The sequence below is a fragment of the Squalius cephalus genome (assembly GCF_949319135.1).
Source record: "Squalius cephalus genome assembly, chromosome: 6".
NCBI classification, from domain to species: domain Eukaryota; kingdom Metazoa; phylum Chordata; class Actinopteri; order Cypriniformes; family Leuciscidae; genus Squalius; species Squalius cephalus.
Genome location: NC_137127.1, coordinates 7,378,046 through 7,404,728, shown reverse-complemented (window position 1 = coordinate 7,404,728; position 26,683 = coordinate 7,378,046). Strand labels below are relative to the sequence as shown.

The following is a 26,683-nucleotide window of genomic DNA, read 5'->3' as shown; positions in this document are numbered from 1 at the left end:
TGGTGTTGTTTGAACTGTGGATGAACCAGCGCCCAGTGCATTTTTGGTTTGAGGGCCATGGTGCAAATAAAAAAGTTTGTGCACTGAAAAAAAAGTCTGACTTTGAAAATATGATTAAAATTTGCTTTTTAGAATAACAATCTGCATAAACCGCTACGACTAGTCTTACAAGTTAGTCATCTTTTTTTTTTTTTTGCTTTAAGACTGTTAATAACTTTTTTCAATCAGGCCTAATTTGATACCGAAAATAAAGACTGACTGCCCCTTGACTAAACTGGGTCATAGATATTAAGACTTAACATTAAAGCTGGGACAATCAGTCTTACTTTTTGGCTTCAAATTAGACTAAACTACTTTTTATTTAACTGACTTAAAGCAGTTATGAACAGTCTTAAGGAAAATAAATGTGATGACTTATTACTTGTAAGACTAGTATTTCTGCAACCAGCCCATGATTTCTTCTAATAGTTTTATTTTCCTGAATGCACTGACAGAAAGGTCAACTGACTGTATCTGTGTAGATTGCGCCACCATGTGGCTAATATAAACGATGTATTTAATTTACTGTAGTTTACTCTTCTTTAGAAGTGCTCCACTTTGAGAATAATTGAATAACTCCCCCAAAAATCATAACCATGGTCGCATAACTAGTTGATACACCGAATGCTGTGTCTGCTTATGGTTAACTTACATTTACAGTTATTAAAATCTATAGTTAAAATCTTTATCTTTGTTTAGGTTATGCATGTATTATTATTAACAAAAAACTCATTACTCATACATGTTTGGTTTTAATGCGTATTATTGATGTAATAATATGTGAATTTTTATCCAGGAGAATATGGACTGGGACTCCTCTGTTAAATATTGTTAAATAACAGGATGGAGCACAGGAAAGCCAAAGCCTAATCCAACAAACCCATTTCCCTCTCTTATGACCTGAAGAGATCAAATCATGCATTTATTCCGCTGAGATCCACTATGGTTAGTAAAGCTTTTCTTTTTTTTTTGCTTCATAAACAGTATAATTATTTTTTTCATAACTTTTTTCTACTCTTTCTAAATTAAGCAGGCAGTTTTGCTGCAGTACATTTAATCTTCAACAACAGCCTCTTTGCAAAGCACTTTACCCACCAAGTAGTAGAAAGTTACCACACACCAAACATTACCTTATTCCACTTCATTGGTTCCTTCATAAGGATCCTATAGATAGATAGATAGATAGATAGATAGATAGATAGACAGATAGACAGACAGACAGACAGACAGACAGACAGATAGATAGATAGATAGATAGATAGATAGATAGATAGATAGATAGACAGATAGATAGACAGACAGACAGATAGATAGATAGATAGACATATAGACACAGATAGACAGATACAAATAGACAGACAGACAGATAGATAGATAGATAGATAGATAGATAGATAGATAGATAGATAGATAGATAGATAGATAGATAGATAGATAGATAGATAGATAGATAGATAGATAGGCCTAGACATACAGACAGACTGTTGGGGGCAACACATTACAAGTGAAATATGTAATCAGATTACTTTTTTCAAGTTACTAAGTAATGCATACTTTTAAATTTACAAGAAAATATCTGAGTTAATTTTTGTATTAGCTGTAGCCTATACAGATCTGAATTTGCATTTCCTTCAGCTTGATGCTATTCGTTTTACTTTTGGTGTGAAAGGGCCTTTACATTTGAAAAACAAACAGGAAAAGCCCAGCCCAGATGGGAAAAGTAACGTAAGTAACCAAGTAGGCTACTAATTCAATTCGTTCCTTATTTAGGGAGAAATGCAATATTATAGGCTATATAGGCTACTCTCGTGAAGAAGAAAAATATCAACAAGCGCTCTTCTTTTATAACAGCACGTTGGTGCCAAACCCTGATGCACATTGGTTCCTCGTCAGCCTGGACCCTCCCGGAGCTCTTCCGGGTGTGGATAATCCACATTTCCTCCTGCCGACACGCATTCCCAGGAAAACATCCTGGACGGACCGAGCTGCGTGTGAGTGCAAACCAAAGAATGAGACAGAGCACTTGAGGAGGAAGACAGATTATGAGCAGATACTCGCGAGATTGTGGACATGTTTGACGAGCGACTGTGTGAACTGTGGAATATTTGAGATGTCAGACTCAGAGCATCATTTCCCATCCTCCGTCAGACAGCTGTTGTTTCGAGTTCTAGAGCGCAGAGCTTCTTTATACTGACTCTTTTCAATATACAAAACATTAAGTAAGCGGATTAAATCGGAAAACAATATGTGGTCAATGCCATATTATTTTGTTTTTGCTCTTATTGCCATTGCCCAGGAGGTGAACGGAGAACCACATACGCGTCCCTCAGCGATGCAGTTGAATTCAACATTACCCCCGCAAGAAGACTATTCTTCATCACATAATACAACAGATGCAGAAGTTGGATCTCGCATTTCTACCATTTTAAGGGATCTTCCTACCATCAAAAATATTTCGATTTTTATCTGCGTGTTAACGACCTTGCTTATCACGTGCCTTGTCATAAAAATATTCAGGTAATATGATATATTTAAATGGTTTATTGTTGTGTTGAGATTATTGTCAGAGTGATTGTGCCAATCATCTGTTGGTTTTAAGAAAATGCCACTTTACTTTTAATTGAAAATGGAGTCCTTTTCGATTCATTGTTAAATGTCTCTTTAGATTTCGTGTAACTGGCTTGCTTTAAGACAGAAATAAATAAATAAAAACAAAACATTTATACAGAATTTGTCAATTTCAGAACATGCTGGATTGTCTGGTGACGCCGACTCGTTTCCCCTGCCTTAATCCTCTTTGGAAGCAGATGGTTCGCCTGTTGGTTGGAAACCGAGAACCGATTCTTATTCAGAATCGTATTCGAAATCGGAGACTTTAAAAAAATATCGAAATCGAATGATTTTCACGACGTCCGAATCTGCAAATGCGAACGAAACTAAAATAGCCTGACAGTCTCCAGCTTTTTTATATAGCAAATAAAGTGCAGTCTGACTTTCGAACAAATGACTCTAATGAACCGGTTCTTTGTAGCGAATCAAAACAGCTCGTGAGACTATGCAGTCACTGATTTCAATACTACATCATGTATTTAAAGTTATACATTATGTTTTGTATAACTTTAGTTTTGTTGTGATATTTTATAAAAATGAATGAATGACGTAGGCTACATGTTATGTTGTATTTTTATTTATAGCCAGGATCAGTGATTGGATCACATTTGTCACCTCTAAAAAGTCTGTCCCTTTAACACACCTTCCAAAACAATTGTATAATTTCTGATTTATTTTCTATCGGTTTGAAAATGAACTCATTTGGCAACAGATTTTGGTGGTAAATAAATGGCCATTTCTTTTTTCAAAACTACTAAAACAACCATTAATAGAACTGTTAAAGTCAGCATGAAACTTTCAGTGACTGCTTCTCGAACAAGAAAAAATGTAGGGTGGGAGTCGTGGGATTAGTCATTGGGAATTGGTTTGATTGGACGGTGGTTTGCTATTGTTGTGATCTCAGGTTGTACTGTCCTTGTGCCAGTAAACACGTCAACACTTAAAAAGATGTGCACTGATAAAATATTTATAATAAATACTGCAATATTCCATAAAAAAAAAAAAAAAAAACATTTTGATATAATGGTGACTTTAAGGAATTTCGGAATTTCTGATTGCTACTCGCCTAGCTGGAAAACTCAAATACGCGATTGAATGTACAGGTCATAACCTCATAACCATGTTCTCTCTAACCCTGGTTTGAACAGATCGGCAAAGAAGATCAGAAAAACGCGAAAGTACGACATAATCACAACTCCAGCCGAGCGCGTCGAGATGGCACCTTTAAATGAAGAAAACGACGAAGACGACGACTCGACCCTGTTCGACGTCAAATACAGGTGAGTGCTTTACCACAACTTGCATTATGTGCAATGACATGAAATTAGGTTTTTTGTATTAAAGTTTGTCATCTTTTAGTGATTTAATTTGTAGTGCCTTACTTTTGCTTGCTTGTCGATGAAATTGACATTTTAAAAACAAATTCGAGAGAAGGGGAATAATAATAGTTCAACTAGTGGAATGTGGGTCTGGCTGGCTCATATTTGATTTCTGTTCAAGTCTGCCTATCAGATACATTCAGCCCTACCAGGAAAACAAGATTATGTTCTTTCCTGATGGCTGACAATACTGTCTGCAGTGCAGCAACATATTTCTTCTCCAGTAAACACGACATTTTAAATAACTTCGTTGTAGTGAGAACGACAGGGAAATGGTGCTGAAAAATAGAATTTTCTAAGGACTTTAGTCTCATTAGAATAAAGAAGACTATTAATGGAAAAGTCCTTCCTAAGCTGTGCTTTAACTAACATGGCACACTGCTATATTCTCATTAAATAAGACCAGTGTTTTAAAACCCAGTTGTTTATTGACTGTGAATAGTCTTGGTGAGTGACCTCACGGGTCACAATGGAAACAGTTGTGTTATTTGGAGGGTTAGTGAGCGTCAAGAGTGGACTTCTCCCTTCCGTCCAATTGTTCTTTGACTGAGAACCTGCTTCCTTTTTGCTGGGCATGGCTCCCTGTTTATCAGCTTTTTATTGGCAATGTGGCAAAAGTGTGAGGCCGACCAGTTTGACAACTTTTATTTTTCATGCTTGAAACTTAATATGCTTTTTAATTGACCTAATCCTCTTATTTAAATTCTTTGCTTACTCATAGGTGAATGAAATGGTGCACTCAGAGTCACTGTTGAAGAGCCCCGGAGACCCCTGCGTGTGAACACATCTCTACAGGGACCTTTGATTTGATTCATTTCCTCAGAGCCTTGAAACCTCAATGGAACATGGCGACAAATTATATCAAATGTTTCTTGGTGTATGCATCCGCATTCCAAACCAACAAGAAATCTGAAGTTTTATGAAAGGAACTTTTCTGTTAGGAAGCACAGAAAGATAATCAAAGATTGATGAAAAAAAGAAAAAAAAAAAAGTTTTCTTTGCTCCTAATAAAGGAGGCACTAAAGTTAATCCCCCACAAATCAGTTATTGCTCTAATTATTGCACAGTTATTTCATGTTTTTCCTTTACCCCCAAAAAACATTCCTGTTGTTTGGTAGAAAGTCTGTAATTCAATATGCATAATTGCTCTTGAAAGTATGAGGCAGCTTGAACATTACTGTCACAGTATATCACATTAAAGCTATTTTAAGTAATATTTTTGGAATGTAATCATATAAATAATCAAAAATAATTGCAATTATTAATTTAAAAACCCTACACATGGAGCTCAAATGTTAGGTTAATTAAAGTTGTTTTACTTTAAGTGATTTCGCTGAGCTTGAATTAGGCCAAATGCTCCAATACTGAAAAGGTTTGTTTTTTTTACCCCTTTATTGTATACTATTATCTGTATATATTGTATGCAAATTATTCATCTGAAATAGTTTATTTTTAGAAAGATATTTTGATTTAATAAGAGTAATATGTTTCAAACATCCCTATATTTGAGAATTATTAATGTACTAACCACTAATCGTGCATATTTACTGTATAAGGGTTGAATGTATGCCTGAGAGAGGACGTGTGTTGTTGAGTTGGGAGAATACTGTTTCCATGATGCTGCTTTCTGAGGTTGAGGATTGTTTTTTATCGTCACATGCACACCTCCTTTTTTAATTAACTGTTTTTTACAGTGGAACGCTGCAGTGCCACACATCATGAAGGGTTTAAACATATTTAGCTGTTATAGTACTATGCCAGATTTAAAAAGTCTTTAAAATATCTTAAAGCTACAGTGATGTATTGATATAATATTATGTGACTTTTCCTTAACTTCAGTGTGACTTTATCATATTTTGATGCTCCTACTAAGATGTTAATGTGAAGGACTCTTGTCCAGCATCTAAGGGCCAATTAGAATTGTATTGAATTATAAATTATGGTGTAGCTGTTTTTTTTCTGACTAGTCTAAAACTGAAGTCAAGTATATGATTCTCTCTCTCTCTCTATTCTGTCTTCGTTCTAATTGTTTCCAATTGCCCTGTGCATTTCATACAAATCTGAATTCATGCTTTGAAGTGAAGGAAAGGAATAGGATGCTTAAAGTATTAAATGCAAAGAATTGCTGAAGTGACTGCAAAACGGTTGAGATGAAGATGAAGGTGTTTTCCCCCCTTAGCATTCATCATAAATTGAACACGTCTTAAAATACATGCTTTAACATTCTCCTGGTTTTGTCTGATATGTTTGTAGTCTAAACACTGGACAAAAAAAAAAAAAAGCAATCTTTCTTTTCAAAGCAAACTTAATGTCTGAGCTAATTGTAAATGTTTGTTTATGAAGAGTATCAAATCATAAATGTACTTTTCTTCATTCTTGGTTAAAATAAATCCAAAATGCAATAAAAATCTTAATTGAAAACAAGGTTTGTCAAATGTGGTGTTTAAAACGTGGTTTTATGGCAAGCCGTTTTAACATTTAACATAACATATTTATTATTTTTGAAATACTCCATTAGGTACTAGTACTTATTCATTAGCTACTAGTGCTAGTAACTTTTTAAAAGATAGCCTACTTATTTATTAGATTTTATTTATTTGATACTGGTACTTTCATTCAATACAATTATTTTTTTTAGGCTACTATTCAAAGATACCAGTACATGTACATATTAGATAGTACTTGTTCATTAGATAGTAGTACTTATTTTGATAGTGAGTAGTAACTATTCAATTGTTATTAGTAACATTTCACATTTTTGCCATTGAATTCTATTGGGGTTTGAGTCTGAATGTGAGTGAGATAAGATCCGCCTCAAACTTGTTAACCAGTAACCTGCGACAGCTCAAGCATGAAGCAACAAGCAAAACAAATTTCCAATTTGTCTGGTTTCTCAATTTATCAAGCTTCAGCTAGAGCAAATTTATACTATTGTATCCAAAAGCCTGTTTACATCAAGGACTATGACTATAACGATATAGTTCTAAAAATCGTTCTAAATATAAATAGCAGAGTTCACACCACAACTATAACGATGAGGACACAGTGAAACAATATCGTTGGAATTGTTGTCAGAGCGATTTTTCCAGCTGATGAACGAAAAAAATATTGCCAGCCAATCAGAATCCATTCTGCTTTAAAGAGCTCGCGCATTTAAATTGGCAGACGACAAAACTCAGCGCACGATTAGAATAAACAGAACTGGTGTGGACTGTATAAAACAAGGTGTGGTCACGTGAGGAAACCGAAGTTATACATCAGTAACCGGCTATCGTTATAGTTGTCGTTGAGTGAACAAGCCTAACGCTAAAAATGTTTGCATCTATTTTTATGATGGCCCTTTATTGATACACCTGCATGTTGATAGCCTAGCCCTCTTAGTTTTTGTCACTTCATGCACATAAGAAAGAAAAACTTCAAGATTTACGCATTTCAATTAATAGTAAAATTCCATCCAATTGAATTGAATAGCATAGCCTATTCATATTACGAATTAAGATTTTTAAACGAGTAAAAAAACCTAGAGCTTAATTAAACATTTGAAATAAATTTCATAATAGAACAAGGGAATTGACCATTTAGTTTATGTGATTTGTATCCATAAATTTAAAAAAAGAAAAAGGAAATATGCTTAAATTTAAGTTTAAGATTTTTTTTACTCATTTTTAAATTCTTAATTAATGAATAATATGTAAGGATTATTCAATTCAATTTGATGCAATGTTTACTATTAATAGAAATAGGCACAAAAAAAATTTGAGTGCAGGAGGCAAACACATTTTGTTCCACACAACACAATTCTGGTTTTAAAAATTCATTTGAAGGTTTATGTGGAACTTTAGTGTTAAATGAGCCCTTAATCCTTTGTGGCTGTTGCCTTCTAAATTAAATTAACAGAATATTGTAAATTCCCCTTTTGCCTGACATAAAAGGGCTTTTTTCCCCCCCTGTGATAAAGTTTAGTAAAAACAAACGAATAATTCTACGGGTACAGCAAGTCCTCACGCGTTGGTTACCCACAAGACCTTAAAACACACCACATTTCCAGAAATAAGCCTAACAAGACATCACTCCACATATTTCTCATAAAATATCGGCTGAAATACTGTTATGTGGCTCACAGATCATAAATTGTTTCACTTTTTCCAGACCGGATCCATCTTGTGGCATCCTGTGCTAAAGTTGTTTTCTCCTCAGTTCCTGTCTTTCTTTTTCTTTAAAGTCTATGACGCTTTATTAACTGAATCACTTTCTTGTAAGTCGCCTCGGCTCAGAGATCCAGCATCCAACCTAATATGCATTCGACTAGGCAACAAGGATTTACCACAACCTGTCTCAGTTTTACCTCAGTGAAGACAAAGAAGCTCTCATCTCCATAAGCATCAGAGCTATTTTGGGTGTAGAGTTAATAGGGTCTCTAACCACACAGGTCATCCAATAAAAACAGAAACAAAAGGATTCCCCTTTCTCCTCAAAACCAGACACTGTGGTAATCATTAACACATGAAAGCAGGAAACATGGACATCTCTTCCCCACGTGCTCCCAGCTGTGGCCCGCAGTCAGTTGCAGTGTAATTAAGTTTAGTCATATTGGTTACAGACCGTTTCTCTCTCTCTTTTTTTAACACAGGGGTGCTTTTACGGATAAATGTGTTCATTATGCCGGATAGCCTGCCGAGACACAATTATCTATTTTTAACTTAAATGGAGACATAATAAGAGCAACATGTAGTGCAGTGAATGCTTCATGACAAAAACACGACAGATCACATGGTTCAGAAAACATGAGAAGCCCCTCTCTGGGCTGGCACAGAAATATTTCAAATACTTCACTAATTTTGATTAACTCCCTCTAGAAAAAATGTCCAACTTCTATGAAAAAGTCCTCTCAGCCTTATCAGGCCTCAAAGCACATGTAGCCTAATTAAATTTGTCAGCTTGTTTTTGGAAAAATACGTTTTTTGGGGTCAATAAACAAGTGTCCAAAATAAAATCTTACTCATGTTGGTTGTGAAAAACTTTTGAACAATTTTGAAGAAGTTTTAAGCCAGGATTAGGCCTTAGTTCAATTAGGACATTTAAGTGCATTTCATATGCATTCCTAAAAAACATTACATCTTGAGACGAAACAATGGCACTGACATATTTTAAGATATGTCAGTGCAGTTAAAACAGCTTAAACATGCATTTTAGTCTGGGACTAGGCTTAATCCTCGTCTGTGAAACCAGGGGATTATGTATTAAATTTAAAGTCTAAACTAATGGCAGTTGATACCATTAATTTAAAAAAAAAAAGTTAAAAAAGTATTTCTTCTAATATTACAATAAATATTATTTTTTTCTAATAAATCTCACTCCTCCATAGGCTTCTCTGTAATTGAAACTTGCCGGCCCAGAAAGTTAGTAAAGACAATGTTTAAAATAGTCCAAGTGACTACAGTGGCTCAACCTTAAGTTTATCAAGCGACGAGAATACTTTTTGCGCACAAAATGTAAACAAAAATAACAACTTTATACAACTATTCATTTTCTTCTGAGTGAGTTTATGTAGAGTAACAGCGCACTGCTTTTTTAGTGAGCCTACGTTCTGACGTACAACCCAGAAGCAATGCGCTGTTACACTATGTGAACTCACTAGCCAGCTCTCAGACTTCATCAAAAATATCTTAATTTGTGTTCCGAAGATGAACGAAAGTCTTACGGGGTTGGAACAACATGAGGGTGAGTGATTACTGACAGAATTTTCATTTCATTTTTGGTGATTTTTGCCTTTGATAGGAGAGTGGTCAGGAAGCAAGGTGGGAGAGAGATGGGTGGACGGGATCGGGAAAGGTACACAAACCGGGATTCGAACTCGGGTCGCCCGAAGCGCAACGGCGCTATATGCCGGCGCGCTGACCACGAGGCTATCGGTATCGACAAAGATGCCCATTTTTAAGCCAATATACACTACATTTCCAATATTTCTTAAAAAAATGAAAGATTAGGATTAAATAGTTTTACACTGTTACACAAGACCATTTGTTCTTGTGAACAAATCATGAAAAATAAAATCATGCTTTCCACAAAAATATTTAAGCAGCACAACTATTTTCAACATTGATGAATGATGATAGTTAAAATGAATGATTTCTGAAGGATCATGTGACACAAATGATTCTGAAAATTCAGAGATAAATTACTTAAAAAAAAAAAAAAAAAAAAATTATATATATATATATATATATATATATATATATATATATATATATATATAAAGTTAATTGAAATTGTAATCATGTCACAATATTAGTTACTGTATTTTTGATCAAATGAATGCAGCCTTGGTAAGAATAAAAGACTTTTTAAAAAAACAAGTTTTGAATGGTAATTTTCTTACACACACAGTCATCATCACAGAGGCCAGATAAGTACAGCAGTATGTTTTTTACTTATAAGTTATCACAAATACATTCACTTAAACATGTAATATGCGTCACATACAAAAGAAATCCAAAACACCTTCCCAAAACCCTCCTTTATACAGAAACACTGTTTGCGATCCTAAAACAGATACTATGTGGCTTTAGCAAATTCAAAAGTTTACATACTCAATGTCCCTTCACGGCTGAACATTGAGCACACATGAGTGTGTGAACAGCTGGGTGTGTGCTAGATTTGGCTCCAGTATCTCAGTGTGTGGCTCCACAGGCTCTGATAGCTGCCTCACTGTGCAAACATGTTCCTCAAGTATTACAGCTCATTAATGCAAACGTTTTGAACGCCCGCTAAAGGTCACAACACTACTCTCTATGTCTTTCTAAGGCAACTTTATCAGCATAACATTTTTTTCCTACTTCAGGCACTAAATTGTAAAGTATTGTCTAAAAGAACGCATGTAGCAACATAGTGGTAAAACCCCTTTATATTGTTTAAATGTTAATTCTAACTCTAAACTACCATGTTAAATGCAAAAACTTTCTACATTCAGCCACGCCGTCTGTGGGCTTAACAGACACATCGACTGTAAAGGCAACAAATAAATGACATTCCTAATTTAGATTTTCCTTTCCTTTCCTTTTTTACACAAATTGTCCCAAAAGACTAAGGCTGAAGACCCATTTTATCACTATGCTCCCATCTTGTGGCCAAATATGGCATACAACTAAATCTGAACAAATGAGACACTTAATGAAGCATGTTAAAAAAAAACATGAAAAAACTCTTAACACACAAAAAAAGAGCCTTATTTGGGGATTAAAAACCTTCTTAAGGTTAATCACTTAAGAAACCCTTGCCCCGGTCATATATTGCATTCTCACATTTGGTCAGAGATTTACCTGGAATATTCAGGTAATCCAGATTTTTTCACAGCATTTCTTTCTTAAAGTCCAGTGTATAAAACCATTTTGAATGGGACTGTAAAAACTCATGTTGGCAGTTCACATGGTCCCGTGTGCAGCCGCAGCGCCCCCTGTCTGTGAAGAGCACTTAAAGTTCGAAATTCCAAAGGCATTGTATGCGGACTGGCTCTAGATGTGTAGTGGTAAGTTAGCGTGTCGTAGTAGTGATACTTGACCGGTTTGCCGTCAGGTCCATGAGCGAAAGGCCAGAAGCCGTACAGGTGGATCTCATCACAAAAGCGTGTGGCCATGGTGTACATCAGGAGTCCGGTGGTGGGCCTTTTGATCTGGACATGATTGGTCAACCAGTACCTGCAAGAAAGACGATGATTACAAACTTAAGAAGTTTATTCTTTTTTACAATTAGTATGATCTATACTGTGTTATACTTGTAGATCAATTACATGTTAAAATCTTCAGAAAACCAAGAAAATCAGTCACTACTGATCAAAAATACAACAAAACAGTAATTTTGACAAAATCAGTCAATTTGACAGTAATTTTTAAAATCTATTTTAATATATTTCAGAATATAATTTATCCCTGTGATGCAAAGCTGAATTTTTAGCATCATTACTCCAGTTTTCAGTGTCACATGATCCTTCAGAAATCATTCTGATATGCTGATTTAAAGGGTTAGTTCACCCCAAAATGAAAATTATGTCAGTAATTACTCACCCTCATGTCGTTCCAAGCCCGTAAGACCTTCGTTCATCTTCGGAACATAGTTTAAGTCTCAATCTTAAGTTTATAAAGCGACGAGAATACTTTTTGTGTGCAAAAACCCCCCAAAATAACGACTTTATTCCACTTTTCATTTCCTTCTCTCTGGGCCTCGAGTTTTTTCACGTAGTGTTTTAGCACAGCGCGTCTGTGTTGCACGTCACCACGTAGGCTCACTATTGGCCGACGCTGGTCATGTGTGTGATGCATACATTTTCAATGGATGGACAGAAAGCTCTCGGACTAAATCTAAAATATCTTAAACTGTGTTCCGAAGATGAACGAAGGTCTTACGGGCTTGGAACGACATGAGGGTGAGTCATTAATGACATAAATTTCATTTTTGGGTGAACTAACCCTTTAAGTGTCCAAGAAACATTTATTATTATTATCAATGTTGAAAACAGTTGTGCTGTGTAATATTTTTGTGGAAATTTGAAATATTATTTGAGACATTATAAATGTCTTCACTGTCACCTTCTCAATTTAATTTGTCCTTAGAGAATAATAATTCTTTAAAACTTTCGAACAGTAGTACATAAGGTTTTAAACGAGTGAAAATCTAAGGGAACATTTACACAACAATGATGTACTAAAAACAGAAAAGTTTTTCCAATGCATTTTTCGCATACAGATGACAATGTTGTCAAAGTGATCCCGTTCACACGGATCCATGAAAATGACTAAAAATGCTGTATTCTGCTGCCAGGCCAGTAGTTGGCGATGTCACTTTGTAAAGAAACACTACGCGCCTACAGACTGAACACATAATATGCATGCGCATGACATCACCGCTTTCACAAATTCACAATTTTGTAGTTTACACTGAGACGATAACGGTATAGTTTTCAAAAACTGAAACCTTTTCTAAAGTTTGCATTTTCAGGCCCCAAAACCGCCGCTGTCGTGTAAATTAGCATTTCCATTTTTTGTTGAAAACAGTGTTGTGTAAAGGCACTTGTACGGGTATTATAAAATCCTCAGATTGTTAGCTCAGCTAAGGTTATTAAAAAAGGCGCCTCAGCTGCATTTAAGCTAAATCCCCCTTTTTAAATATTCTCATGCAAGCCCCACCCACATCCAAACCTGAGGGTTGTGCAGCTCTTCCACGTTTAAAAGGAGGAGATCAGACAATTGAACAATATCCATTAAGATGCACTGAACCCTCTCCAGTCCACTCACCCCTGAATAACCCTGAATAAGGCTCTCTCTGTGTATCCGTGAGGTGCCATTCATTCAGGACGGCTGAAGAAAAGGGTAGTCTGGAGAAAAGGAGTTTCAGATAACAAAGGGGTTTGGGTTCCCATTTTTTAAAGCTACCTTTGGATTTTGTACATAAGGGCTGAGTACAGATGTCTTTGTTCCGATTCATCAGGATTTAGGAGCAGTTTACACGACACCATTTTCAAACTTTATGAGATCTGGCCACTCATGTACACAACAGCAGCATTTTGAGGGCCTGAAAACGCAAACTTCTGAAAATGGGTTTCAAAGTGCAAGTTTTTGAAAACGATACCGTTATAATCTCCATGTAAACTACAAAAACATGAATTTGTGAAAGTGGTGACGTCATGTGCACGATCGTTTTCACGGATCGTTTTAACAACATTGTCATCTGTACACGTAAAATGCGTTAGTACATTACTGTCATGTAAACGTACCCTAAATTTCAATTCAATAACTCCTGATAACAGTGGCAACAAACACATTCCAGCGCCTGATCGCCTCTTTATTTACCGTAAACGAATGAAATGAATACTCTGCTATAGTCGACTGAAGATGGTTTTTTTTAAAGATTTGTTTGGGTGATTTTTGCATTTATTGATTGTATTAGTTACATCCGTGCCGTGAGATGTTTCAGAAAGTGGTAGGGACAATATCGACCCTATCAAAAAGTAACATGCTGAAAAAGCCTGAGAACTTTCACTGAAAACTTAGTCGTATAAACTAGATTCTGATTTAAAATGACATGAGGGTGAGTAAATGATGAAATTTTTGTTTTTGGAAAAACTATTCCTTTACAAACATACTTCTTTTTTAAATCAGTTGAACAACTACAACATATTGTTTATGCCATATTTTCCTCAATACACCATTCACTGAACAGCTGTCTCTTACTTGACCTTTAATCTGGCCCACAGATGGATCTAAGAAAAACCATCCTCGGCTAGGTGCATTACCACGATGGTGGGTTCAGACACTCTGCTCTGAGGGAGGGCTGAATGATGGTCTTGAAATATGCAGAGGTCAATGGAGGCGGCAAAGGTTGAGCTATTTAAAAACCACAGACTACAATTGAGCCCAGAGGGGCTTGAATTTGTTGAGCGAACTAACAAAAGAGCTTCTGTAATATATAGATGCCTGTTAGATATATAGATGCCTGAGTGCACTTAGTGTGCGCCCTCAACCATTTACAGGAACAGTCTGTGGTCGTGGGGCAAGATGTGAATGTATTGATGCCTGAACTATAAATAGCGAGAGGCTTGATACACCTGTTTAGCCAGCATGGATTTGACTAGTCTTAAAGGGATAGTTCTCTCAAATGAAAATTCTGTCATTAATTACTCACCCTCATGTCAGACTTTCATTCATCTTTGGAACACAAATGAAGATCTTTTTGATGAAATCTGATATATTTCTGTCCCTCCATTTACAGCTACACAACTACCATTGTGACGCTTCAAAAAGTTCATAGAGAGATCGTAAAACTAATCCATATGAATTGAGTGGTTTAGTCCAAATTTTCTGAAGAGACTATTCATATTCATATTCTGAAGAGACATTCACTTTATATGATGAACAGATTTAATTTAGGCTTTTATTCACATAAATATTCATCAACTCACTCATCAGTTGTGGTAAAAACATGTTTGCTTGACGTGCGAGAACCACTGAGGTTCATTTTTGTCTTACGCAGCACGTTTGAGCTTCAGCAAGAACCAATGAGGTTTGTTCTCACATGTCAAGCAAGTTTAGTTGAGCTTCTGTTTATGTTCGCTGATCAATGTTTATATGTGAATAAAAGACTAAATTCAATCTGTTTATCATATAAAGCGAACAAGTCTCTTTATAAAATGTGGACAACATGGATTAGTTTTACGGCCTCTTAATGAACTTTTTAAAGCATCAAACTGGTAGTTGTGCATCTGTCAATGGAGGGACAGAAAGCTCACAGATTTCATCAAAAAGATTTTCACTAAAGTCTTACGGGTTTGGAATGACAGAGTGAGAAATTAATGACAGAATTGTAATTTTTGGGTGAACTAACCCTTATGCATGGGCACGTACCCTCTGACAGCATGGAGCAGGCGCAGGGAGGGGAAGGCGGTGCGGACGTTCATGGTATGCAGAAGAATGAGGCGGATGACCCACTGCACTCGCTCCTCTCCTCCTTTAGCCATGAAGGCAGGGATCCACAGCACGCTCCCGCTGAGGCTCTGCAGCCTGTGGACGAAGCGCTGCACCCACTCCTCACTGTTCAGGTCCTGAAAGGCACGCTGGACCACAGAAGGGTTCATGGTCACCAGACTGGTGCGCAAGCCCACATCAGCTGAATACTCCTCCACTGGAGCCAGGTTGCACCTTGGAAATGCACACACACATACAGTATACATATGGTTAAGTCACAATCTCAGGTTAGGCGGGTCACCATGCATGGACACACACACATTACAACCCCCAAAAGTTCAACGTTTAAACAGTGTATACCACTGATAAAGTAATTCCTTTTGGTCAGCCTTAGATATCTTCATAGTTAACACTTCAGCAAGCCATAAACATCATTTTATATAAAACACATTTTATTTTCATATGTTATATAAACATACACATTAGACCCAAAACATTCTACACAAATATGTCAGTGCAGATGCTATAAGCAAGCATTCTGCATTTTTGTGGTTGCAGAAAAAGACACTTTAGCATAGTGGGTCTCAACCTTTTTACCGAGGAAGTATCAGCAAAGGATTAATTGATTTCTAAGCATTAGCTTTACAACTAGATATATTTATGGAGATGAGAAATAAAAACCCGCCCTGTACAGCTATGATCAGCTGTTCGGACGAACTTTCAATGTTGTTACGGAAAGGCCGAAGCTGATCGGTTGGTTTTTGTCACATGACCTGCTGTGCGCTTGCCATTCTGAAAAGTTGAGATGTTTTCAACCGACCGCGTCGCTTCTATTATGAGCCTACATTTGAAATAACGAATTTGCACGCGCATAAAACGCGTTATGTGAACGGCCCCTGACTGGTTCGAGTCGGCATCGCTACGGAGTAGCACACAGTACCTGCACAGTACCAAGACGCCTGCAATTTTGTTTATTTACCGCTAGAGCACCAAAAGTTACGGACTGCAGCTTTCATTTATAATTAAAAAGCATGTCACTAAAAGCCAAATAACAGATTTGATTTGACTGAACAGTGGGAATATTTTTATCATAGTTTCCCAGAGAGCAAAAAAGTCATCTGAAGTAGAAATTAGCCTAGTGACCAGATGTCCCGAAGAATTCGGGACAATCCTGAATTTGGCCCTAATTGTCCCGAAACCCGAATCCGGCCCTAATTGTCTCGAAAATTATACTAAAGCAAAATCTTGAGTAGATATTGTCTGATAAAACATTAAAAACTGTCCGTGGAGGTTGAGTCGTCCTGCACCCAGCCCCCGCCGGCTGCTCATTGGCTGCAGCATCTTTTTTCTTTCTTTTTTTTTTAAAGGTTTTACAAATATACCGTAGGCGCAATATTCAGAAATGCATTGCATTGATATTTAACAACTTTCATGTCTATTTTTCAATAGAGTGCAATAGTTGAGTTCAAGAAGTAAAACTCCCATTCATTTTCTCCATTGGGGTATTTTTTAAAATGATAACATAACCCTAATGTCAGCTGCAGAGTTGATAATCCATGGTATATGCTCTTGTTGAACTTCAGCACTTCTTTTTTCTTTATTCATGTAGTGTCATTGGGCAGACCCACACGTGGATAGTCTCAGGATGCACGACACAGGTCTCATGGATGACCTTCACACCAGACTTGCTTCATTTTAAAACAAGTCATTTATCTTACTATAAAATACAGCATAATATTACACTATGCATTAGTCATACGTGCAGAATACTGAAAAAGACTAAGCAAGCACCTTTTACAGCTCATCCTATCATTTAACTTAAAAAAAAAAAAAAAAAACACAGAGGTGACTTTAAAGCAAATACCAAGCAGGGTGCTGGCATTATCATCTTGCCACAATACCTGGAAAAACCTTTCAACACTGGCACCATGCCGACTGCCGAGGCTTAGCTGTCACAGTCACACTCACACTCCCACACAGTTTTGTCCTTGCCCAGTGGAACAGCCATGCCAACCACACAAGAGGGATTTAAGTTCCTACATTACTTAATCTTTGAGGCTCTATATGTCCCTGGACTGTCTGGGATTGAATGACATCAATGTCCTAGAGCACATCTGGGCTGATGAGACTCATTTAGGATTGAGAATTTCACAGTATTACACTACTGTAGGCATCACATGAAGCACACTTGCTGGTATTTTAAGCAAGCAGCTTTCGGCCGTAGGCAGAACATTTTACAGGCAAGTGAACTTTAGTCACTTTCAGAAGACAGCCTAATTACGTTTCCAAGGCTATGGCTTAGTATGACTTGTACAAATGTCATATTTGCTCAGCTGGTCACAAATTGCAGTATGCATCACCCTTCAGTTCTGAAAGACTGAAGACTTTGTGAGTCAAGCCTGGTAGTACTACTGACAGATATTTCAAAAGTGTATTTTGTCACTTACAGCTGTTACAGCAAGCTGTTTGAAACAGTATTTATTTAAAGCAGTGGTTCCCAAACATGGAGGGGGAGCGGCAAGGGATAGTGTACAGTCAGCATTGTTATGCAAAAGAGACCTCTTCAAGGTGATTGAAGACCACGTTGCGAAATTATCCCGCTTATTATGTTGTGTGGCTATCTGCCACATAAATAAATAATTGAACAAAATATTAATTTGACATTTTATTACCTCAAGATAACTTGAGACACCTGCTTGAACGGTCTGAAGCAGTTGTTGTTGTGGAATAACAGACTGCTAAAGGGCACGACTGAAGAATCAGAATTGATTATTGCAGGGAGCCGTGCAAAAAATATAATGATCCATGGTTCAGCACTAAGCATGGACAAGTTTGTGAAAGGCCTGCCAGTGCCAGGTAAACGTAAAGCAGATGATGAATCTACTTTAAACATCACAACTACGTGTTTTCACCAGACGCAAACGGCACGACACGACAAAAGCTAATAGAACCCATTATAAACAGTATTGCTGTCTACACTGGATGTGGCGCGTCACAACAAATTCCGACAGTAAACTGTTGCCCCGTTCCATTTCTGACGTACTCCAAGGCAAGAAGATATGATGAGGCATATCTCACCCTCAGATTCACCAGTACAATGGATAATGAAGAGACACCACAGTGTGTTGTGTGCCTCAAAATGGAGTAATTACTTCTTTATAGGGGTGAAACAATATATCGTGTCACAATATATCGTAATACAAAAATCCAACAATATGTATCGTGGATAGTTATAAAATGTATTGTGTACAGTTCACCCAAAAAAAAAATTTCTGTGTGAGGAAAAAATTCAAGTTCTCAGAGTTTTAGTGTCGGTACTACATTAAACTACTATATATAATGTTGAATATAATGTATAATAATGCAATGGGGGAATATTTGTGGGTCTTTATGATGCCAAATGTCTTCTGTTACCAGTTAAAAGTGGCCAATGTTATTTTTAAAATATCTAGTCAGTGACAGACTTCAAGCATATTCGTCAAAAATAATTCTGTATTTTCAGCTTCAGAATCATGAATATTTTTTATTCTGGTGTCACTATTGTTCTGTGCATTGGGTTACCAGCACAAGTCAAAGCATATTCATTTACACGCACAATGTAATATAAAATTTAGCATTTGAATCAACAGTACATTTTTGTTAACCTTTTACCATATGTCTTGGAGTATCGCGATAATATCATATGGTGAGTTCAGTATCGTGATATGTATCGAATCGTGACATGAGGGTATCGTTACACCCCTACTTCTTTAGGAGCTTGTTTTTATAAAAAAGCTCTACATTTCTAGTTATGACATAATTTTTCTTTACAGCTAGTTTAGGTTGGTTTGTTGTTTGATTCCGGATGAGAACACTTACTAACTAGCTAAGTTACATCACAGGTTGTCAAAAGATGTTGAATGTGACAGAAGACAGATGTTTACCTAATGACAAAGTCATGTGAATCAATCTCTCTGCCGCAGCTGCTATTCAGTAATATCCCAGAGTTCCCTACGATGGCACATTGTTTGTAATGCTGGTTCTTCATGGGGGACACCGTCGGCAACAGTTGGTACAGGTTCTCAGAGATGTTTGTGGTGCTCTGGCGGTCAAATATATAATGAATTACATCCCCCGGTTTAAAGGTGCTCTTAAGAATTGAGATGTCCCTCTCAGCATCCAGGAACCTCAAAATGTTTTTCCTGGAGGGAAAGTGAAAAATCATAACGCTTTATGAATATAGAAGTTTTAACAGGGAACCACATTGTACATTCTTCAGAAATGCCATACTGTGCATTTGAAAAACATCGAGCCATACCTGATGAGGTTAGACAGGGTTCTGTTGAAAGCCCATTCAGGTGAAGATGAATTGCAGGTTTTGCTCTTTATTCCTGGCAGTGGAATTGGAGAGGAGACTTTGCTCTTTCTATAGGTAACTAGAGTAGTAGGGACAGCATTCAGGACTGAATTTCTGAAGAAAAGAAAGGTCATAACAGTGTGTTTATATGCACTTACCATACCTCAGTATTAGCAACTTAGACACGGCTACAAATATCATCTGATGTGTTTTGGTAAACCATGAAATCAATTCTCAAAACCCTGATGAAACAGTAATGCAGAACAAACAACAGATCTTGAGAACATTTTAAATTCTCACTGATATTATAGTTTTAGTAATTTGAAAACAAAATGTAAAGAAACAGAAAATAGAACACATTTAAAATTTTAATTTCTTGCATTAGTTTTAGAGGGCTAAAACAAAACAGACTTAAATATTTGGCTGGAAGCAACAATGACATTTTCTCTGGAAACATAAATCATAAACGATATAACAAATCAGATTACAAACCTGTCGGACTGAAAGACAAAGCTTTTTAAGTGAAATCTCTGCGAATCCTCAATGTTCCTGTAAGAGCAGAAGGCAGAAAATATTCATCATCTTTATCCAGTAATATGACCATTAATAATGCTCTGAAATCACATCAGTGAGTAGATAATTGAGAAAGAGGCCATTAGACCTCAGACTGGAACAAATACGTAAAATTGAATTGGGATGATGATCATTATTATTTAGCACTTTTATGCGAGCCATTCCAGTTAATAACTCTTTAGGATATTTTCATGGTACAAATCCAAGGACATGGCTAGTGTGTTTTAACCCTTGTTATTTATGAATCATTTCATCAATTATTTCAGCCATTACTAGCACAGAGGATGTTTAGAAGGAAGATTTACTACAACAACCAAAAGCAATTTCTTGAAACTGCTTGAGGTGGTCAGATACATGTAAACAAATATGTTGGTCATTGTGAACTCAAATAGAAGCAGCAATTAAAAAAAAAACAAAAAAAAAAACATAACGGCAAGGATTAGAGCCGTTCACATACCTACTGGGTGCCAATTGAGCAAATCAGTCCTATTTGTCTACCATTCACTGCAATGTTCTCCATCTTTCCGCCAAAGTCATGGCTACGTGCATTATTAAGCAGACAGAGCATTGATCTCTTAAAATTCTGGGGAGCAGCTTGAAATGCAGATTTAATGGTGGTGTTGCTTCAAAGCACTTATAACTGTTCTGAGAGATACCCCTTAGATCCTTTGTTTGATACCGCAATTTAGAATATAATTCCATAAATTATAAATCTTACCAATAACTTAAGCAAAAGATAGATCATAAGTGTCATCTAATGCCTTCTGACAGCTAGTAAACGAGGTGTGAAATTTCCAAATTGGGATTTGTCTCTGGGATATATTGGTTTAGCAAATATGAGGGAGGAAATATTCCCTTTGCATGCTTAATGGATAAACTGTAATTAGTGCGGCAGAAACATGAAATAAAATATCACGGTACAGAGCAAACAAGCCAAATACTTTGCATAAAACGCCAAATGGCATCTCAAAGTATCTATTTAAAAATGAATGACTACATGTCTTGGCGGCACACTCTTGTTTTCTCATGCAATTATTCTTGCAATTAATCCATCTATGCACAAACATTCTTCTCACTCAAGAATTTTAAAGTGTATGTCCCGAGACAGCAAGATTTGCAATTATGTAAGCCTGAGGATTTCTGCTACAGGGTTCAATTATAGCTGAGGAAAGGCACACTGTTCATTTTGGTCTCCAATCTGTAGCTTTAAAGCCACAAATCAAACAGTAATCCTCTATATGCCACAAACCACAGATCAGACTGTCTTTTCACTTGCATGAATGGGTGCAAACAGAACACACTCAAGAGTAGAACAAAACCACAGACCAACAGCCATCCGTCACAGAGCAGCAGGGTCAGCTGCATTTATTTGATGACTCCCATACAAGGTCTCACACTCAGCAAAAGTCTGAATGACACATTTTGGAGATCAGCCAAGAATAAATAATAAAAAAACAGTTCCAAAATGCATACACTGATTGATCGCTCTGCTGATAACTAAATCTGAACGGACAAGAGATTAACCTAAAAGGGTCAGTTTACCCAAAAATAAAAAAAATCTTAGTTTTAAGTGGTTTAATCAAAGTCTTCTGTATTCTGTAACTATTATAGGATCTTATTACATACAAACATTGCAATACAAAGCATCCTTGAGATTCTGCTAACCTAATTTGAGTGCTCTATTCCCTGATCAATATTTATGCTTTCAATGGAGGGACAGAAATCTCTCAGTTTTCATTAAAAATATCTTAATTTGCATTCCAAATATGAGCGAACGTCTTGTGGCAGGGCTGTCCAAACTCAGTGTCCAGCAGAGTTTAGCTCCAACTTGCTTCAACTCACCTGCCTGAAAGTTTCTAGTATGCCTATAAGACCTTGATTAGCTGCCTCAGTTGTGAAACTGAAAACTCTGCAGGACAGTGGTCCTCCGGGAGCAGGATTGGACACCCCTGCCTTAAGGGTTTGGAACAACATGAGGAGGATAAGAAACTGATTTTGGGTGAACTAACCGTTTAAAGGCTTTAAAATATCAAACATCCCCTCCAGAATGTACAGAATCTTCTATCAAATTGATGTGATATCAAACATGTGAGGTGTTCCCTCAAATTAAAGTCCCACATCCACAGACTGTGGCTTTGCAAACAATAGTCCTCGGGACAACACATTGTCTCCCTCCTTTGACTAGACACAGTATTACACTGATTGATGAAAGATCAAGCCAACCCTGCTGAAAAATACAGTTTAAAATGTATAGTCTGTGTTTTGGAACGTTCTAGCTGGTCTAAGCTGGGCCAAAGTGGTTATTAACTGGGCCAAGCCAATCATTAGCAGGTCCAAGGTGGTCATTAAGTTGGCCCAATGTGCAAATTATCTCAGACTAGCAACAAATCAGCTCTGTAGGGTGGTCAGGCTGGTTTTTGGAATACCGTAGCTGGTCAGACTACTGAACAGCTTAGACCAGGGGTTTTCAAACTGGGGTCCAGGGACCCTCCAGGGAACGCAAGATAGTGTTAGGGGGTCCTTGGAAATGTAAAAAAAAAAAAAAAAAAAAAAGGAAGGAAGAAGAAAAAGTAAAAATGTATTTATTAATTTTTGAATTAAAATAAATTGCAAACTTGATTTAAATCAATAAAAACTTATTCAAATAAATAAAAATGTTTAAATACACAAAAAATAATATACCAGTACAATAGCCTAGAGGAGGGGGGGAAACCTGGTTTAGACCACCTAATGATGACCAACTAGAAACCAGTTCTTTTCCAAAAAGCTGATTTTTCCAGACAAATGCGCAAAATAATTAGGTATATAAAATACACAGTTATTTTCTATTTTCTCGTGTAGCCTATATTCATATCAAGCCAATAGCCAACAGCCCATAGTCCTAAATGGACTGCCCATTGTTTGGGCTTCTACAAAGTCTCTCTTGAGAAAATCAAAGCAAGGTAGATATAGGTCCTAAACAAAAACATCATATAAACATAGATAGAGTACAGCTGTGCATTAAAACAAATAGAAAGACAAAAAGAGAAGGTTATATTTAGGCTAACTGTATTGTTTATTGTAGGTTAATCGAATTCAAGGCTACTTACGCGATTTCTTCCTCCACTTCCGATATATCAGATATAATAACAAATATAACCAGGGCTGTCCCGATTCCAAACATCAGTATTCGGAATTCAAAAGACATGACTTGACCGCCGTGCGATTCTACAAATGCGTTGAACTATAAAGCGCAATAGAAATCTGTTCTTCTTTCACACTGGGTTCTTACGCAGGGCAACACATGTAATGTTCCTCCGTCTCCTCGACAAAGCTGGACCCATTCTAATAGTCCGTGCAGGTTAACGAACAGTTGTCTGGGTTAAATCGGCTATCACGTCCATCAGCTTCTTCCACCTTTACGAAAGTGGTGAAGGGAGGGATACGGCAAACGTGAACGTCCTTTCTTCTCTTCTACTCCTGCCGCTACTCCTCGGAGATCTGGTTGGTGGCAGTTCCCTTGAAACTTTGCCTGCAAGGTGCATAAACTCACATATGAATGTAATGCATTCAGATAAACTGCGTTCTTGGAGGGCTATATAGAGGAAGAGGCGTGCATTTAAAATTGAATATGAAATATGAATCCACCTCTCTGTCTAGCTCTCTTTGTTTCTATTTGACAAAGACACACGTTTGGTTTTCTACGGTGAGGACTTTCTATTGACTTCTATATTAAGCTAATGGTCTCAATAAAATGGCTAATGGTTATTATAACATCTAATCCCACAACCGTGTCCTAACCAGGTGCGACGCGACAGGCTTACAAGGCATTTGTCTGTCCACAATGAACCTGAAAACAGCTGCACGACGCGACATAATCAATCACAAAACACAGCCAATCAGAACCGTTCTCTCCGTTTGAACGCTCTCTCACGCTGCACAGCATCCACGACTTTCATTTTATGGTTTTCTTTTTGGAACTTTAGGGATTTGTCAAATATAATAGCCTATACAATATTTCTCAACTTCCAGCCTTACCTTATTCGTGTTTGAGTTTTAAAGTCACCATGAAATCAAGGCATTTTTACATGGAATATTGCGGTAGGCTATTTATTATAAATTACTTATCTGTGAAGATCATATTATTATTTTTAATGTAAGTGCCCTCTTAATGTTCCTTCTTGCAAAAAAAACATCTCTTTTCTTCACTGATGACGTGTTTATTGACGTGAGGGCGGAATAACCTGTCAATCAATGAGATTACAGCAATAGCAAACGACAATGATCTAACGATCCGATCAAAAATGAAGTCCTGTCTACTTTTTTTCACTTGCAGATATGTCAAAACAGGGAGGAAAAGACTATCACTTCTGTTTCATGCTGTCTGGAGCAGTATTTGGTCTAATGAGAATTCCGTGTGGGCAGGGCTACGCAATATCAAGAAACTTTGTTCATGTATTTTCACAGGAGAAATCCAATCATTTCAATAGAAATCCATGCAATCACAAATTTCATTTAAGGGGGAAGATGCAGATTTCACAACGGGGTCGAGTTTGCCATGCGGATTCACCACGCCTGACTTTATTTGCTTTATTTGATAAATAAAATGTGTGCCTCATTCATTGCTACGCCATTGAAAATAGACCATGAACCTCTTTTGTCAGCGAAATTCTACCGATTTTGACCACATTTTAACAGTTTTTGTACAGCTAACATAACTGAAAGCCTCTGAGACTTTGGCCGCATCCTTTTATTAAAATATGGTGGATATTGCTGTGTATTTATAATGAAACCATAGTAAGAGCAATGCGGTATTATACATCTGAGCATCGCCTGTCATAGCTGTTTAGAAAACTAATTTACTTGCTGGAGGTCACAATGTCACTGTGCTAATGTGGTTTTGCTTTCATTGTGGCGACATTTGGTCATTTAACCCCGACTACAACACACACATAGACTGACAAAAGCACCTGCTGCTTCAGCCAACAGTCCTTTCATCCCAGATTTTGATCGTCTCTGATTTAATTGGAAGGTAGTAAAATGTGTTTTTGTCAGCTGGATATTTCAGTGATCTACAACCCTAACACAATTAGGCAGTATAATTGTTTAATAGCTAAGATTGACTGGTTATTATCATCACTTAGCACACCAGATTTTATGGGAGGTATTACAATTTGCTGTGTGCACCCAGCAGATATATCTAGAAAAAAAAACCTGACAAAATTTTACTTACGTGAAGAACATGGATGACAGTTTTCACCATCTTCCATCCTCAGGAATACACTGACACATCATTTCTAAACCTACAAATGAAGAAGCTTCTAGCACTGTGAAAGGTTTATGTTTATATCACTGATTCCTGCCAGGTCTAACTCCCCCAATGCTTATGAAAATATGCTGCTTGTGTAGGCCAGTGTAAGTTTGTATTAGGTAATACTGATATAACAGTAAAGTGGGACACTGTGGGATGTTTATTCTATTTATTATGATGCATGTATGATTCAAAAATGCATTGATTTATGATTCAAATATGCATCATACATCACTGTCATCCAATGCATATTTAGGGTGAACCTAATACTGTTAATAACTGTTAGTAAACTGAAAGGGTCCCACTTTACCTGTATTCAGCCTATTAACTGATAGTTGTATATGTCAGCCATTTTTCATCTTAGATAGACAGACAGACAGACAGACAGACAGAAGGAATCTTATTGGAATCATCCTGATAAATGCATGTTCAGCGTGCTGCCAGAGATGACCTAGAAATGGTGATATCCGTGGAGAAAAGAGTAAGGAAAGGGAAAAGGGGGTCATCTTTCTGCCATATTTTTAATTTGTCCTCACAATTGCTTCGTAGGGAGTCTGTATGCATGATGGGTTGTGAAAACCCTTTGACTAATATTTTGCTTGTTATGTGTAATATAGGTGTAGTGTAATATCTACTACCTGTCAGTGAAAATGCTAGTGAAGTGAAAGAGATTTGTATAGGTTATAAGTCAAATTTCATGTAACTGTCTTAAAAGGTAACTTTCAAAATTGTTTGTAGGTCTTTTTTTCATCATCTTACCAATTTGGACCAGGCTCTTGAAGCAGTCGGAGAGTCAGCAGAGCTGCCTGCAAATAAATGAGCAACATTTTATGTCAGTGAGTCACAGCAGTTCTTGAATGCCTTGAGCCGATATAATTCATCTGCTGGAACATTAAGGTGGAAAATAGTGCCCATATTTCCATCAGCTCAGTGTGCCATTGCACCGGACCGAGCTTAGCTCCACATATGCAATGTGTATATCAAGTTATCCAATGGAAAATGA

At 36.9% G+C, this 26,683-nt stretch overlaps 1 protein-coding gene and 1 long non-coding RNA gene across 3 annotated transcripts; one reads left to right on the top strand and one right to left on the bottom strand.

Moving 5' to 3' along the window:
- Nucleotides 1-1,860: 1,860 nt before the first annotated feature.
- On the top strand, nucleotides 1,861-3,838 carry LOC307160815. The gene is made up of 2 exons (XR_013821642.1): nucleotides 1,861-2,030; nucleotides 3,798-3,838. It is a non-coding gene; the product is annotated as an uncharacterized lncRNA (long non-coding RNA).
- Nucleotides 3,839-10,436: 6,598 nt separating this feature from the next.
- Nucleotides 10,437-26,559, bottom strand: st8sia2 (ST8 alpha-N-acetyl-neuraminide alpha-2,8-sialyltransferase 2). Of its 2 annotated transcripts, none has more exons than XM_079874601.1 (6): nucleotides 26,440-26,559; nucleotides 20,310-20,366; nucleotides 19,779-19,931; nucleotides 19,405-19,662; nucleotides 15,422-15,715; nucleotides 10,437-11,722 (listed from the first exon to the last, which is right to left on the bottom strand). In XM_079874601.1, the coding sequence occupies exons 1-6, from the start codon at nucleotides 26,505-26,507 to the stop codon at nucleotides 11,437-11,439; spliced, it is 1,116 nt and encodes a 371-aa protein (XP_079730727.1). In that variant the 5' UTR covers nucleotides 26,508-26,559; the 3' UTR covers nucleotides 10,437-11,436. The 2 variants fall into 2 exon arrangements, with proteins under 2 accessions (XP_079730727.1, XP_079730726.1); XM_079874600.1 differs by lacking the exon at nucleotides 26,440-26,559 and adding an exon at nucleotides 23,480-24,185.
- Nucleotides 26,560-26,683: the final 124 nt, after the last annotated feature.